This window comes from Hevea brasiliensis, chromosome 9 (assembly GCF_030052815.1).
Source record: "Hevea brasiliensis isolate MT/VB/25A 57/8 chromosome 9, ASM3005281v1, whole genome shotgun sequence".
Taxonomy (NCBI): Eukaryota; Viridiplantae; Streptophyta; class Magnoliopsida; order Malpighiales; family Euphorbiaceae; genus Hevea; species Hevea brasiliensis.
This window is the reverse complement of record NC_079501.1, coordinates 38,280,433-38,296,395: the sequence shown is the minus strand read 5'-3', so window position 1 is coordinate 38,296,395 and position 15,963 is coordinate 38,280,433. Positions and strand designations below refer to the sequence as shown.

The following is a 15,963-nucleotide window of genomic DNA, read 5'->3' as shown; positions in this document are numbered from 1 at the left end:
TCCTTCAGCTAAAATTCACATTTTGATATTTTTGCATATAGCTGTTTCTCCCTCAAAGTCTGTAGTACAATGCGCAGGTGTCTATCATGCTCCTTTGCACTCCTCGAATAAACCAATATGTCATCTATGAACACCACTAAAAACTGATCAAGGTATGGTTTGAAGATAGTATTCATCAAATCCATAAAAGCAGCCAGAGCATTAGTTAACCCGAATGGCATGACCAAGAACTCATAACACTACAAGAAAAAAGGAGATTTGAAACCGAATATTCGGTTTCAAATCAGTTAAAATCGGTTTCTAAATACATTTAGAAACCGATTTGAAACCGAAATATTCAGTTTTAAATCCGCAAGTTTCTAAATGAATTTGAAACGGAAAATGGCGTCCGTTTCAAATTCTGAATCTATTTTCAAACCACTATTCCGTTTCAAATTTAGAAACCGCATATATTCGGTTTCAAATTCGTTTTAATTTAAAAAGCGATATTTGGTTTCAATTTTTTGAAAGAAATTCCGTTACAAATCGGTTTCTAAATTAAAGCGAGTTGTTGGATTAGAAAGCGGAAAAATTAGTTTTAATCCGTTTCAAATTACTAGTAGAAAATTTTTATTTTTTATTTAATATATTATTTCTGTATTGAAGCATATAATATAATATTAATTTTAAATGCTCAATATCATAATATTTATAATATCAAAGCTATCAAATATCAAATATCAGTCAATATTATATATAAATATGTGTGAAGGGTTATGACAATAATATCTTGTATGGAAAAATAAAATATCATAATAACAAAAAACAAGCTACTTGTCATCAACAAGATAATCACTCATCACCACTATCGGCCTCTCTACCATCATCTTGATGAGTCGCATGTGGAGTTAGGGGTCATGCTACTGCATCATTTGTGACATCATGTTTTGCATCATTTGTTGCATGCGCTCCTCGAATGTCTGCTCACGTTGTCTATATCTCTCCTCTAGCATCAACTCGCGTTGTCGATCTCTCTCCTCCATTGCAACCAAACAATCCTAGAGCGTTGCAATAGTCGATGCAATTGTTGAATCTCTTCTGCATTGCCTCTGTGAGCACAATAGGATGCGATGAAGATGATCCATGTTATGAGCTAGTGTAAAAAATTGATGATTGAGATACAATTCCATATACACTGTTCTTCTTCTCCCCCCCCACAACTTTATAATATAGTGCGACCTCATCTACAATAGGAGGTCACTGCACCCCTCTTGTGGTTGAGACATTTGCTCCTTAAGCGCCAAAAATGCATCCTGCATAAGTCAATACACATATTTTAAATTTATTTTTCTTGGCAATTGAATAAACAAACTCACTTATTCATTTTTTTCATATAATTGAAAGACATAAAATACTTGTTCACTTACCTTAATTGATTGCGCTCGTGAATCAACCATATCGGAGGTGCCTTTCCTAGTGTGGGTCTTATGGAAAAGTTCATAAGGAAAAGGTCTTGGCCAAGTGGGCTTCTGAAAGATATACTGATTTTAGTTATGTTTATAATAATGTTCGATTATTTGCTACTAATATGTAGACAGACAATAACAAAACTAGTAAATATGAAATCATTACCATCCTATAGTAAATATGAAATCATTACCATTCTATCTGCGTGAGTAGCATGTGGCTGAACCCCTGTGTGTCTAGAGATGCCTGCCCCAACTCCCCCTATCTCACTACAACGGTTAGCAGTGAATTGATGGCTCTTGGCTTTAAACTCTGGGCTACTCCATGCCTCCTTCCATTTTTGCATTGTACTATTAGGCACGATGACCTTGGATTTTCCTTTCCGACATTGCACATTAGGGCCTTATAGCGCTCTGCGACCTTACGCCTACAAGCTTCCTTTACTAGTGGAGTCACCTCTTTCCAATCAAAGTATTTATTGTATAAAATAAATAAAAATTAAGACTTTTGTATTATTATGATAATATTTTAGAAAAAATTGATGACATTTCCCTAAATTTTGGACAATCCAACCTAGTTATTAGGTATTAATTGCACCTGTTAAAAACACTTCATATATTCTCAACAATAAATAACATCCACCCCAACTACAACAACTCACAACAATATATATTTTCAATATCACACAAGCTGTACATATAGATCATTTAAGCATTAATATACTTCAATTGTGTTCTTTTACATTAATTCACAAATTCTCATCACTTAAATGATATTTGTTCATAACATTTTTTTTTGAGGTTTCATAAACTATGCAAATTAGTTATCGATAGCTAATATTTTAATATTTATTTTATTACTTGAAATTCATCCCAGTAAAACTCTTTTGTTTCAGGCGTGATAGTTTTCCAACAGTGCCCCTCTGGGTCCATCCTCTCCTTGAAGATATTCTTCATCTTCTTAGCACATTCCTCAGATGGATGTAACCTGTACAAAAGAAAGACAGCAAATATATTGATTTTATGTAAATGTAGAAACCACGATTACTTCAATTCCCAATGATATGAAATACCAAATCATAGATAAAGTTAATTAATTTTAAATACTTACGTGCCATTAATGAGCTTTATTCTTTTCTTTCTTCCAAATGTAGTGAGTGATAGGCCATCCATCGATGATATTGGTGCTGCCCCAACTGAATGACCTTCATGACCAGAGGTTGATCCAATTGCAGGCTCAGAAGATGGGGTAATAGGTGGTGGCGGTGGAGGTGGAGGTATAGCTCGATGCTGTGTTGAAGCAGTAGACCCCTCTGGATCTGGTGCCGACCTCCCAGTGGATCGTGAAGGAACCTGAGGCTGACCCTGTGTAGATTGGTCTAGTTGATCATTGGGCTCATCTGCGCAGTGCGCCTTGACTGTGAATGACCCAACAAACCTCCCCTGCGACCGTTGCCTCGCATCCTGCATAAATAATTGTATTAATTAGTTAGCTTCATTCAACTTATGATACATAATACAGATGAAATTAGTTAGATAAATTACACTCAAAAACCATAAACTGGACCAACACTTGTCATTAATATTCTCTCCAAAAGTTTTCATTAAAATTAGTAACAGAATGTTTTTTTTTTTTTTTTTTTTTTTTTAAATAAAGTTAGATACTCAAAACAACTTATTTCATATCAAGAGAGAGAGAGAGATGTTAACTTTAACACAAGGGAATAAAGGATATTAGATGTATTGAGAGAAGTAAATTCCCACAAAGAAAGGCAGGATAATAAAAAATAATAACATAAAATATGTTCTATAGATTCACAAGCACACTGTATGAATGTACATATATACAAACACATCTGTGTAACTTGCATAAACATACATGCATTATACAATTGCCCAAGTATCTTAAGGCAGCTAGATAGCACATTAAACCACTGAACACTAGCATTAGAAGGCAGGCACTCATCACATTGAATTTTGTTTCCTAATCAGCTTATTGTACTATAGATTTCTGATCAGAATCTAAAGCAAGGCGAGAAGAAAATTCTAATGTCTCGCTTTCATACAGTAAATAATCCAAAATTGCGTACATATTTTATTATATTTCATTCTTCACCACCGAACTTTGATTCAACATGCAAATGAGTAATGATGTGTGGTAATTTTCAGATGAAACTCTTGATAAATTCTCCATTCATACATCTTACTTACGAATAGGTTATGATTGATAATTTTGAACCATTTCGATTAATTCTTGCGATTAGAAATAGAAGCAGACAACATACGAGCAAAGAAAGCGTAGATAGAAATGACTTGACATAAAAAGTGAAATGGCGATCTACAAGCTATTCTTGAAATCCTTGCAATTGGTCTTGATACGAGTCCTTTAACCAAACAATAAAAACCGTATATTTATTAAATTAAACTGCAAAACACTATCCCGGAAGAAAGAAGCGAGTAAAGGAGACAAATTAAACTTACAGCACCAGTTAGTTCCTGCTTCAACACCATCCTTCCCAACCTTCCATCTTTGTTTGAATAACTATTTTGCAGAACCAAAAATGCCCATTAACAATGCAAAAATTGAAGCTTTCTTGTAGTTTGCTTAAATTAGTAGCACATCGAAACACAAATCGATCACTAGAAAAATTAGGAACTTCTAAACATAATATGCCACTAATTGGTGGAGTAATTTGACCTTTCGGAAGAACCATGTAGCTCATTACCTAACAATTGATCGGAAAAACCTATGAAATCAACCCATATACAAAATATTTAAAGCAGCTTATTGAATTAATTATTGTTCAATAACATATGAATCGTTCATCTTGCTAATAAAATCATTAACTAATAAAATTGTGATGAAAATAAGGGCGCCTCACCAAATAACAAATTTATCCATGCCAATACTACCAAAAGCAGTTCAAGCGAGAAAGTGAGATTATGTTAAAACAAATGAATTCAAAGCAGTAATATTAAACTCAACGTCCAATGACAGATAAAATAAAAGGAAGACAATGGCGGACCTTTAAAGAAATCAAAGCGGCGGCGAAGGCAGCGGGAGCGCACCTAGAATTGCGAGGTGTGGGCTTGAGAAGTCGAAATTTCGGAAGGAGAAGTGATTCTGGTTGAGTTTTAGAAAGGAAGCGAGAGGAAAGAAAGCGGGAATGGGTTGTCGGTGTTAGAGTTGTGGCACAAATCTTAACCCGCCAATGGAAGTTTCTAAGGAATTAAAACCAAAACCTAATCAACGGACGATGAAATGTAACCATGAGATACTCTGTACTATTAAACCAAAAATTCAAAACCCAAGGTACATCGCTTCTCATGGAAACAAAAAAAAAAAAAAAAAAATCAGCAGTGGAATGAACCCTTGGTTTAGGAAAAGATGGAAGAGAAGACGCAAAGGTATGTTAGCGAAAAGTGAAAATTCAAGTACTCACTGCGAAAAGCACCGAATTGCTTGGTGATGCGGCTTGAAGACAGATGTGAGGAATGGTAAGAAATAGGTAAGAGGGAGCTGGGGCTTTGGGGAAGGGGGATAGGTTTGTTAAGGTCACCTATCCTTAAAACTACGTAGTTTTATGTAATTTAGCACTCTCATTTAAAAAAAAAATTTCTATTTTATTTGTTATTTTATAAAATTATGAAAATATTAATTATTTTTTAACTTTACTTTAATTATTATTATTCTCAATATATTTATTTTTTTCACATATTTTTACATTTCAATGATATTATAAAGAAATTTTAATTAATTTTTAATATTATTTTTATAAAAATATTTATCCAATAATTTTTTAATTCTTATAAAAAATTTTAAAAATTATTGACATAGAATGGAGCTAGTATTAAATTAGTATTTACTTGTAAATATTTTTTTATTTTTATAAATATAATTAATTATTGATTTAAATTATTTTAATAGCGTAAGTTTATGAAAGACATTTCTCTAGAATGGTATAAAAAATTAATATAGTTGAAAAAAAATTAATATAATATATATATTTGAAATTAAATTATCCCCTATAGTTTTATGAAAATAAAATTAATATAATTCTATATAATTAAAATTAAAATTAAATAAAAATAATTAGATAACACTTTAATTTTTGAAACCGAAAGCTATCGGTTTCTAAATATAACTAAAAGAATTAGAAACCGATATAAATCGGTTCCTAATTTATTTTAAAATTTAATTGTTATTGTAAGCGCCAGAAATCGGTTTCTAACTTTACTTTACAATTTATTAAATCAAATATTTAATCGATAAATTTTGAAACCGAAAGTTATCGATTTCTAAGCATCGATGAAAAAATTAGAAACCGATAATAATCGGTTTCTATTTTGAAAATTTAGTAAATAATATAGAAATTATAAATATAATTTAATATTTGAAACCAAAGCAATCGGTTTCTAAATTACTTTCAATTAGAAACCGACATAAATCGGTTTCTAAATATAATAAAAGAAAATAGAAACCGATAGGAATCGGTTTCTAACGTTTTAAGTAAAATTTGAAACCGAAAGCAATCGGTTTCTAAATTTATTGAGTAATTAGAAACCGAAAGGAATCGGTTTCTATTTTATTTAAAATTTAGTAAATAAAATAGAAATTACATTACTTTTGAAACCGATATAAATCGGTTTCTAAATTGTTAAGTAATTAGAAACCGATATGAATCGGTTCCTAATTTATCCTTAAAATTTAATAAATAAAATTAATGATTAGATTTATTTTGAAACCGAAATAAATCGGTTTCTAAATATAACAAAGGAAAATTGAAACCGATAGGAATCGGTTTCTATACAGAATTTAATTTTTAGTAAATAAAATGGAAATTATATGAATGTTGAAACCGATACGAATCGGTTTCTAAATATAAATAGATAATACTTTTATTTTGAAACCGAATGAAATCGGTTTCTAAATTAAAGTGATTAGGAACCGATATATTCGGTTTCTAATATGACAAATATTAGAAACGGAAAATTATTCGGTTTCAAAAATCGATTTATGTCGGTTTATAAACAGTTGCTAAATTTGCCATCAAAATGTTCTTCATAATTTAGAAACCGACGAGTTTCCGTTTCTAATTTCGGTTTCTAATCAGTTGCTATTTGGTTTTTAATGTATTTAAGTTGTTCCACCAGATTTCCGTTTCAAAATCCGTTTCAAATTATAAACCGATATAAATCCGTTTCTAAATTCGGTTTCTATTCTGATATTTTCTTGTAGTGTAATGGCCATAGCGGGTTCTAAAGGCAGTTTTAGGAATACTCTGCTCTTGTACTTTCAGCTGATAATAACCCAATCTCAGGTTAATTTTGGAGAACACAGCTGCACCCCTCAACTAATCAAACAAATCATCAATGCGGGGAAATGGGTATCTATTCTTTATTGTCACCTTATCCAACTGCCAGTAGTCAATACATAAGTGGAGAGTGCCATCCTTCTTCTTAACAAACAACACTGGTGCTCCCCAAGGTGACACACTAGGCCGGATAAAGCCCTTATCAAGCAGCTCTTGCAACTGCACTTTCAACTCTTTCAATTCTGCTGTGCCATTCGATATGGTGTTATCGAGATTGGGTCCACACCAGGCATAACATCAATTTCAAACTGCACCTCTCTTTCTGGAGGTAATCCTGGCAATTCATCAGGAAACACATCCGAAATGTCACATACAGTAGGGATGTCTCTCAGTGTCGAACTCCCCACTTGGGTGTCTATCACATGCGCCAAGTATGCTTCACACCCCTTTCTAATCATCCTTCTAGCTAGTGCAGCCAAAATGATGTTTGATGGCAATAACTGCCTCTCCCCATGTATTACCACATCAACGTACAAAGGGAGACCAAAAGTTACTGTCTTTAGTCTACAGTCAATCATTGCATGATGCCTGGCTAACCAATCCATGCCTATAATGATATCATAATCTCTAAAGGGCATTTCAATCAAATCTGACAGAAAAACAAGTCATTGGATCACCAAAGGACAGTCTCTATAGATTTTGTTGACCCTAACCTCCTGACCTAATGGACTAGTTACTAGCACATTATAGTCCATTTATACACACTAGATAACAGTAGAACACATCACACTAGCACTGACATATGAATGTGTGGAGCCAGGATCAAACAACACATATGCATCTTGGTCAATGATAAAGAAAATATCAGCTACTACATCTGATGTTTTAGCCTCCTCTCTCTATCTCATGGTATAGACTCTAGCTGGTGCACCACTTGGTTCTTGCTGGTTAACAGTACTCTGACTTTCAGGAGTGCTACCCCTACCTCTGCCTCTACCTTGACTAGTTGGCTGTGACCCTCTAGGTGTAGAGACTTAGGCTGATCCCTCAGATGTGGTAGGAGGTCCAGATCAGCACAGACTAGTACAATCCTTAGCAAAATGTCCACTCCCTCCACAGTTGAAACATGCACCGGTGGCCTTGAAACACACCCCACCGTGTGTTCTCCACAAGTCTCACACTGCCAGACTGATAAAGCTCCTCGAGATGCCTGCTGTGTTTGCTGACCAGACCGGGGTGGTCTTTGGCCAGAGAATCTACCTCTGCCAGATCTACGAGAGCTAGATCCCTCAAACTATTTTCTCTTCACAAAACCACTCTCAGTAGCCTGGCCCGTAGCCTTTTCAGTCTTTTCTTTCTCTTGAGTGCCCTTCTTCACTGCCCCTTCTGATTCTATCCTTTCCAATTCCAGGGCTTGTGAAATCAACTTAGAAAAATTCTGGTGTCTGAATCCCACAACTTGCATTCTTAAGCTAGGCCTCAGCCCAGCCTCAAACCTCTTACATCTATCTCTAGGGGTGGAGACTAAGCTTCCAGCATAGTGACGTAGCCTTGAAAATTCCCGCTCATACTCTACTATTATTCTGTGCCCTTGCCTCAGGCTCAAGAATTCTTGCAATTTCATATCTACATAAGCATCGAGAACCCATTCTGCTTGAATTCCCTCAGGAAGTCTGTCCATGTCAGCACAGGTGGCTCAACCAGGCTGTGGGGGATGGTCTTCCACCATTCATATGCATCCCCTTGCAGAAGAGATAGTGAATATTCAAATTTTAATTCTTCGGCACACTGCAGTTTTCTAAATACCCTTTCCATCCGTTCTAGCCACTGTTCTACCTCCAATGGATCCATAGTGCCCTTAAACTCGGTAGCCCCAAATTTCGTTAGTTTTTCATATTGTTGAGCTAGGGGTTGTGGTTGTACTGCAAGTGCTTCCATCTGAACTTGGGTGGCACATTTCCCATCATTTGTTAGAAAAATGCAGCCATCTGCTGTACAAACTGAGCAAGAAACTGCGGTGCTGGAGTAGGAGCTGGAGTGGCTAATCCACTCACATTCTGAAGTGTTGGGGCTTCTCCTTGGACCTCAGCCTCGACAGATTGCTCCACGGAATGATCTTCCTCTTCCATTCTGTTTTCAAAAATTTCCTACTTCCTGAGATCAAACACAAAGTGGTTGACCTCCATTAGGGCATATTCAAGATGTAAATATGTCATATGTATCAATTAAAGTCACTTGAGCAATCGTACTTATCAAAGAAATATTCACATACATAGTCAAAATTCATTACAAAATCATGCTCTGATACCACTAAAACATGTCACACCTTACCCCTCTGTAAGGCATAAAATGATCCCATAAAATATCTAATGAACTACCGAACTTCACCTACCGATAACTCATTAAGTACAGTACAAGGGATTTTAAAACCATTTTCTTACATTTTGGAAGTGATGAGCATTTTGGTAGGAATTTAAAACATTTAATTGAAGTTTCAAAACTAGTTAAAATTTTTGTCTATTTTTATTTTTCCACAATTTAGTAAAAATTTTGGCAGAGTGCCGTCTGTATTTTGAGAAAATAGTTCTTCAAAAACTTGTAAAAAAACACTTCTAATATTTGTTTTCACAACTTCCAACCACCAAAATAACTTAGTTCATCATAATGCAATTCAAGTCCACAATTTAATCAAAATTTGTCATTTCACAATATTTCATAATTTCATTCACATTGCATTTAAAATTTAATTTACATATACAGGTCTTAATTTACAAAAAAAAAAATCCTAAATAATATTATTACAATTTACTATACAATTGCTCAACTTTATATTAATACATATGACATTATAATATTTACATCAAAATAACTACAAGAGTATAAATAAATACCCGTACCAAAAAGGTCAATGCAGTCCTCTATCTCAACAGCAGCTCATTCTGTTGCTTTCTCCTTGCCCTTATCTGCAAAAGCAAAATAAGCTATCGCTGAGTATAAAAATACTCAGTGGTGCATAATAAAAATTCAAAATGCAGTACATAAAACATTCATTGATAAATCACAATTTAAATATTTCACAAATTATCAAAACTCATTATAGCACAATTTTGGTTAAACAATTTAATAAACACAGTGTTGCCAATGTCACACCCTACCCCTCTGTAAGGCATAACATGATCCCGCAGTATACCTAATGAATTACCAACTCCGTCTACTGATAACCCATTAAATACACTACAAGGGATTTTAAAAACTTTTCTTACTTCTTTTACAGTGGTGAGCACTATTTACAGGTGTTAAAAACCTTTTTGAACTGAAGTGATAGAACTAACATATTTGAATTATTTGGAATTTCTGTAAAAATTTTGGCAGAGTGCCATCTGTATTTTGGATAAAACAGTTCTTCAGAAAACCTGTAAAAATCACTTCAAATATATTTCCCAATCTCAACTCAAATCCACAACAATTTTTCAGTATTTTCAAAGGATGAGATAAAAGAAATATAATACAAATTTTACAAGTCAAAATAACTCATAATTATTTTACAACTTCAATATACAATTTTTATTTACAACTGCTCAAAACCAACAATAATATGTACATACAGTGAACATACATTACATTACAAAATACAAAATATTGGTATAATCATTATACCCGGTAGTCTCTCGCTGGAGGTGCTAGCAGCCTAGTCTGCTGCCTGCAATCTGTCTACTGCGACGGCAATAAAAGCTATCATTTGAGACAATGTCTCAGTGGTGCACAACATTAACCAAATACAATTTAAATCACAATTCATAAATCATATAAATAGTGGATACTTAAAACCATAGTTAATTTCAAGACAATAATTGTCAACCAGAATTTAAACTCCATTTCTCAATATCACAATAAATTTCAATAAGTCAGATCATGGTTGAATTCAAAAGACAGTATATATCAATAAGAGTTTAAATTCATTTCACAATCTCACAATACATATCAATAAATCACACACAGCTTTAATCATGTTCCCAAGTTCAATTCATCCCAAAAGCCGATGGCTAATGAGGTATTTAATTCATCCCAAAAGTCAATGACTAATGAGGAATAATATAGCTAGCTAGCAAAAATATGAGTACTCATTCTATTCGTCCTCAACAGGCACACACCTCAACATTTCAGCCAGAGAGGGAATTCAATTCATCCCACTAGACAAGCTAGCGAGGAATACAATCAATGTACATGATGGCTGTGGTTTCAAACCAATTACAGTACTTTTCAATCAATAAGTATCCATCAAATATCATTCAAACCATTTTTCACAATTTCACAACTTAAAACAATAATATGCAAATAGTCATAATTTATTCCAATTGAAAATAATTCAAAAGAAATAGTTGTTGTGCACAAACCTCTGATAACTGTCTCTCGGTCTGGACTCAGTGTTTCCTTCCCTTTTCCTGAGTCTTTGGTAACTGAGAAACACAATTTGAAGTGTTTCAGTACTAAATTAAACTGTCTCTAACGATAATGTTCGATAAGTAATTCACTGAAGGCTATTATTTGCTTGATCACCTAATATATCGACCCTCGATGCGTTTTAGGTAAATTAGGTTTTAGTGTCATTAATATGTCACATTCGATAGGGTTTTAGGGTTGGTACGTTTTACCAAACTCATTTCCTTGTTTAGTGCATCTTAATGCAACTTGCTGGATTCCGGGATACTAGTTTGACCTAGCCGGACGACCTAGTTCCCTCGGTTTTCGGGTTTCGGTCAAAACTACAAACTTGTAGATCTATGTCTTACGGAACGCGGGGCAAAATTTTAGGTCATTCTGAGTTAAGTAGACCAAGTTATGGTCATTATACTATTGCTGGTCAAATGGCATCAAATTAGGTCAATTTTAGGTCAATTTGGTCAACTTTGGTTCGGCCAGTTTTTGGACCCGAACTTGTGCAAGCTTTTTGACTTGCTTCTGGTCATTTCTGGGCTTTTGTGTCTTCATAAGACTTGTAGGTATGGGTCTTAACTATTCATGGTTAAAATTTCAGGTCAATTGGACCTGTTTTGAGTGAGTTATGGCCTAAACACTAACTGCTGACCAATTGGTCAATTTTCAGGTCTCAATTGCACCTAATCCGAATTGGTCATTTTTCATATCACCTTGCAAGCAGAATTTTGGTATGCTTTCTCAATGAAAGTTGGCACATTTTGTGCCTAGTTTTACCTCCAATTGGTCTCATACCAATTGAGGTTACACATTTAAAGTTATAGGCTAAAATGCATACTGCCCTTAATTACCTTGCTTAAACATACATCAATGACACATTTACCTTACTATATGTTCACTTCCCTTACCAATTCTGTTTTGGTACATTACCAAAACCATATACCACTTCACTTTAAAGTCACTTTGGGCAGATTACAATTATCCTCAATACACCAATTAAAACTCAAATTTACAAAGTCTAAGTACAATCACATATAAACCTAAACATTACTAATTCTTACATACACTTTACACAATCACTCTATATACATATCCATCAATCCTCAATGTCAATATTCTGCCAATACCTTCATAAACACATACATTTATCCAAGAGTCCCAAGGCTGCCGAAAATCTTCACCATGCCAAAGTGTCCTACAATTCATCAATTTCCATTCCAAGTGCACAATCACCATATACATGTGGAATAATTTACTAGGATATTAAATTACCCTAATCAACATCATTTCTCATCAAATATATGTATAAATATTTCCTTAAATACATAACTCCATGGCTGTCCAAAATGAACATATCAATAACTCCTCAAACTTGAAAATTTTCTTCACAAATCCAACACCCATAACATGTACACAAAGTTTAACAAAACAATATTCAAAAAATGTAAACTTACCTATGGTTGGAACTTGCTAAACCTTGATTAAACTTCTTGATTTTGGTATCAAGCTCTCCCTTATGATGTGTAGACAATTTTTTATGAAGCTATCTAAGTGATTGGAGTTGAAATGGAGAGGTTAGGTGAAGCTTAAAGAAAACGGCAATAGAGGTTTATCCTTCTCTTCAATTCGGCATGGATGAGGAACCTTGAAGAAATGAGTTTGCAGATTGTATATTAGGTATACACCTGCCCCATTTAACTCTTAGTTTATTCATTTAGTGGCCCACTCACTCAATTAATCATATAATATGTTTAATTCCCACTTATTCCACATTAAACCCTTAATTTTTGTTATTTACTTTAGGTACCACCAATTTAATTTTTCATTTCATTTTCTAAGTGTAATATTATTTATTTTTAATGGACATTTAGTTCAAAAGACAATTCGGGATGTCAAATGACCATAATGCCCCTGTTCGGGTTACATTCCCGATTTTTCGGTAACACCGGGTTTTGTCTGTTTTTCGATTTCTCACTTTTCTTTGTACTAATTATTTAATTTTTCTTTGATCTTTCTAACGAGATTTACTCTTCAATAAGGGTCTATTTACGTCCTAAAAATATTTTCAAGGGTTCCCATGATCAGAGCTACCAACGGTCCACGCCGTGACTTCTTGATCACCCATCGCTAGGGTTCCCGGCTCGCTTAACTTGATTACATTTCTTTGCTATTATTTTTCCTTTGTTTTTCTTGTATTTTCTTTTCTTTTATTTCATTATTTTATGTCTCCTCACTCATATTGAAGTGTAGTTCTAGGCATCCTAGCTGTCCGGACAACACTGGTCACCGGAGCAATGAGCACTACCAAACTTAGGGGTGTTACAATTCTCCCCCCCTTAAATAAATTTCGTCTCGAAATTTTACCTGGCATTAGTCTCTGAATAGCTGTGGGTGCTGTCTCCTCTTATCCTCTTCACGTTCCCAAGTAGCTTCCTGGCCTGAATGATGGTTCCACAGCACTTTAACCAGGTGTATCTATTTATTCCTCAGCTGCTTCACCTCATAAGCCAGAATTTTTATGGGTTCTTCCTCATATGAGAGGTCTGGATTTACTTCAATCTCTTCAACTGATAGTACATGAGATGGGTCAGATCTGTACCTCCTTGACATGGACACATGGAAGACACTGTGTATCCTTGCTAGCTCTGGAGGTAATGCCAACCGATATGCTAGAGGACCCACTCTTTCCAGAACTTCATATGGTCCGATGAAACGAGGACTCAGTTTCCCCTTTCTACCAAATCTCATAATCCTTTTCCAAGGAGAAACTTTGAGGAATACCTTATCACCCACTGCATATTCAATATCTCTTCTTTTCAAATCAACATAGGACTTCTGACGGTCTGATGCAGCCTTGAGTCTATCTCTAATCAATCTGATCTTTTCCTCTGTCTGCTGAACAATTTCTGGCCCAATCATCTTCCTTTCACCTACTTCATCCCAACATAAAGGAGTTCTGCACTTTCTGCCATACAAAGCTTCATATGGAGGCATCCCAATGCTTGATTGGTAGCTGTTGTTATAAGCAAATTCAATCAAAGGCAAGTGTGTATCCCAACTACCTTCAAATTCAATCACACAAGCCCATAGCATATCCTCCAATATCTGAATAACCTTTCAGACTGGCCATCTATCTGTGGGTGGAATGCTGTGCTGAAGTTCAATCTAGTTCCTAGGGCTCTCTGAAGACTACCCCAGAATCTAGAAGTGAACCTAGGATCTCTGTCAGACACAATTGATACTGGCACTCCATGCAGTTTTACAATCTCATATATGTACAATCGCCAATCTTTCGTGCTATAGTCCATCCGAATCGGCAAAAAGTGAGCGGACTTGGTCAATCATCCAACTATAACCCATACCGCATCATGACTACTCTGTGTCCTTGGAAGTCTGTAACAAAATCCATAGTTATTCGCTCCCATTTCCACTGCATCGACAAAGGATGTAACAAACCACGGAACTTGATGTTACGCCTTTACTTGTCGACAAGTTAGGCATTTGGAAACAAATTCACTATATCTCTCTTCATGCCCATCCACCAAGAATGCTCTTCTTTCTCTCTGACATTTTAGTTCCACCGTGGTGCATAGCAAATGGAGACTCATGTGCTTCCTTCATAATGATCTGTCTCAATTCCACATCACTAGGAACGCACATTCGCCTCGATGTAGCAATAAACCATCATCTCTCACGGAGAATTCGGGTTTCTTGCCTGCCGACTTCTTTCGGTAGCTTCGATATTTTTCATCACTGAGCGACCATTACGATCGATCAATCAACACGGTATACATGCCATGCAACTGCTGTCTGTCCCTCATCATCAATCTCTAAACTGGCATGCTATGCTTTCAATTCATATACCATGGATAAAGGAGAAACTCTGAGAATTGCCATAGTCTTGCGACTTAAAGCGTCAGCCACCACATTTGCTTTTCCTGGCTGATAGTCTATTAAGCAATCATAATCTTTGATGAGTTCTAACCATCTCCTCTGCCTCAAATTCAATTCCTTCTGGGTGCCTAAGTACTTCAAGCTCTTGTGATCGGTGTAAATGTAGCATTTCTCTCCATACAAATAGTGTCTCCAGATCTTCAGAGCAAAAAACAATAGCTGCTAACTCCAGGTCATGTGTTGGGTAATTCCTCTCATGCGGTTTCAGCTGGCGTGATGCATAAGCAATGACATTCCGATCTTGCATCAGTGCACAGCCTAACCCATTGTGAGAAGCATCACTATAAACTGTGTATTCTTTACCCGGAGTAGGTAAAGTGAGAACTGGAGCTTCAGTCAAACACCTCTTCAACTCATCAAAACTCTGCTGACATTTATCAGTCCACTGGAATTTTACATCTTTCCGAAGCAGCTTGGTCAGTGGAGAAGATAACATAGAAAATCCCTTCACAAACCGACGGTAATATCCAGCTAGACCCAGAAAACTGCGAATTTCTGTGATGTTCCTGGGCGACTTCCAATTAAGGATAGCTTCTACCTTGCTAGAATCTACCTTGATCACTTCAGCTGACACAACATGTCCCAAAAAGGAGATTTCTTTCAGCCAAAATTCACATTTCGACAACTTGGCGTATAGCTGTTTCTCCCTTAAAGTCTGCAGTACAATTCGCAGATGTCTGTCATGCTCCTCTGCATTCCTTAAATATATCAAAACGTCATCAATAAACACCACCACAAATTGGTCAAGATATGGTCTGAAGATAGTGTTCATCAGATCCATAAAAGCAGCTGGAGCATTTGTTAACCCGAATGGC

At 35.3% G+C, this 15,963-nt stretch overlaps 1 protein-coding gene across 1 annotated transcript; it reads right to left on the bottom strand.

Annotated features, from left to right (window-relative positions):
* Positions 1-2,294: 2,294 nt before the first annotated feature.
* On the bottom strand, positions 2,295-3,956 carry LOC131182879 (uncharacterized). Its single transcript, XM_058152232.1, has 3 exons — positions 3,927-3,956; positions 2,557-2,909; positions 2,295-2,433 (listed from the first exon to the last, which is right to left on the bottom strand). The coding sequence occupies exons 1-3, from the start codon at positions 3,954-3,956 to the stop codon at positions 2,295-2,297; spliced, it is 522 nt and encodes a 173-aa protein (XP_058008215.1).
* Between the last annotated feature and the right edge of the window lie 12,007 nt (positions 3,957-15,963).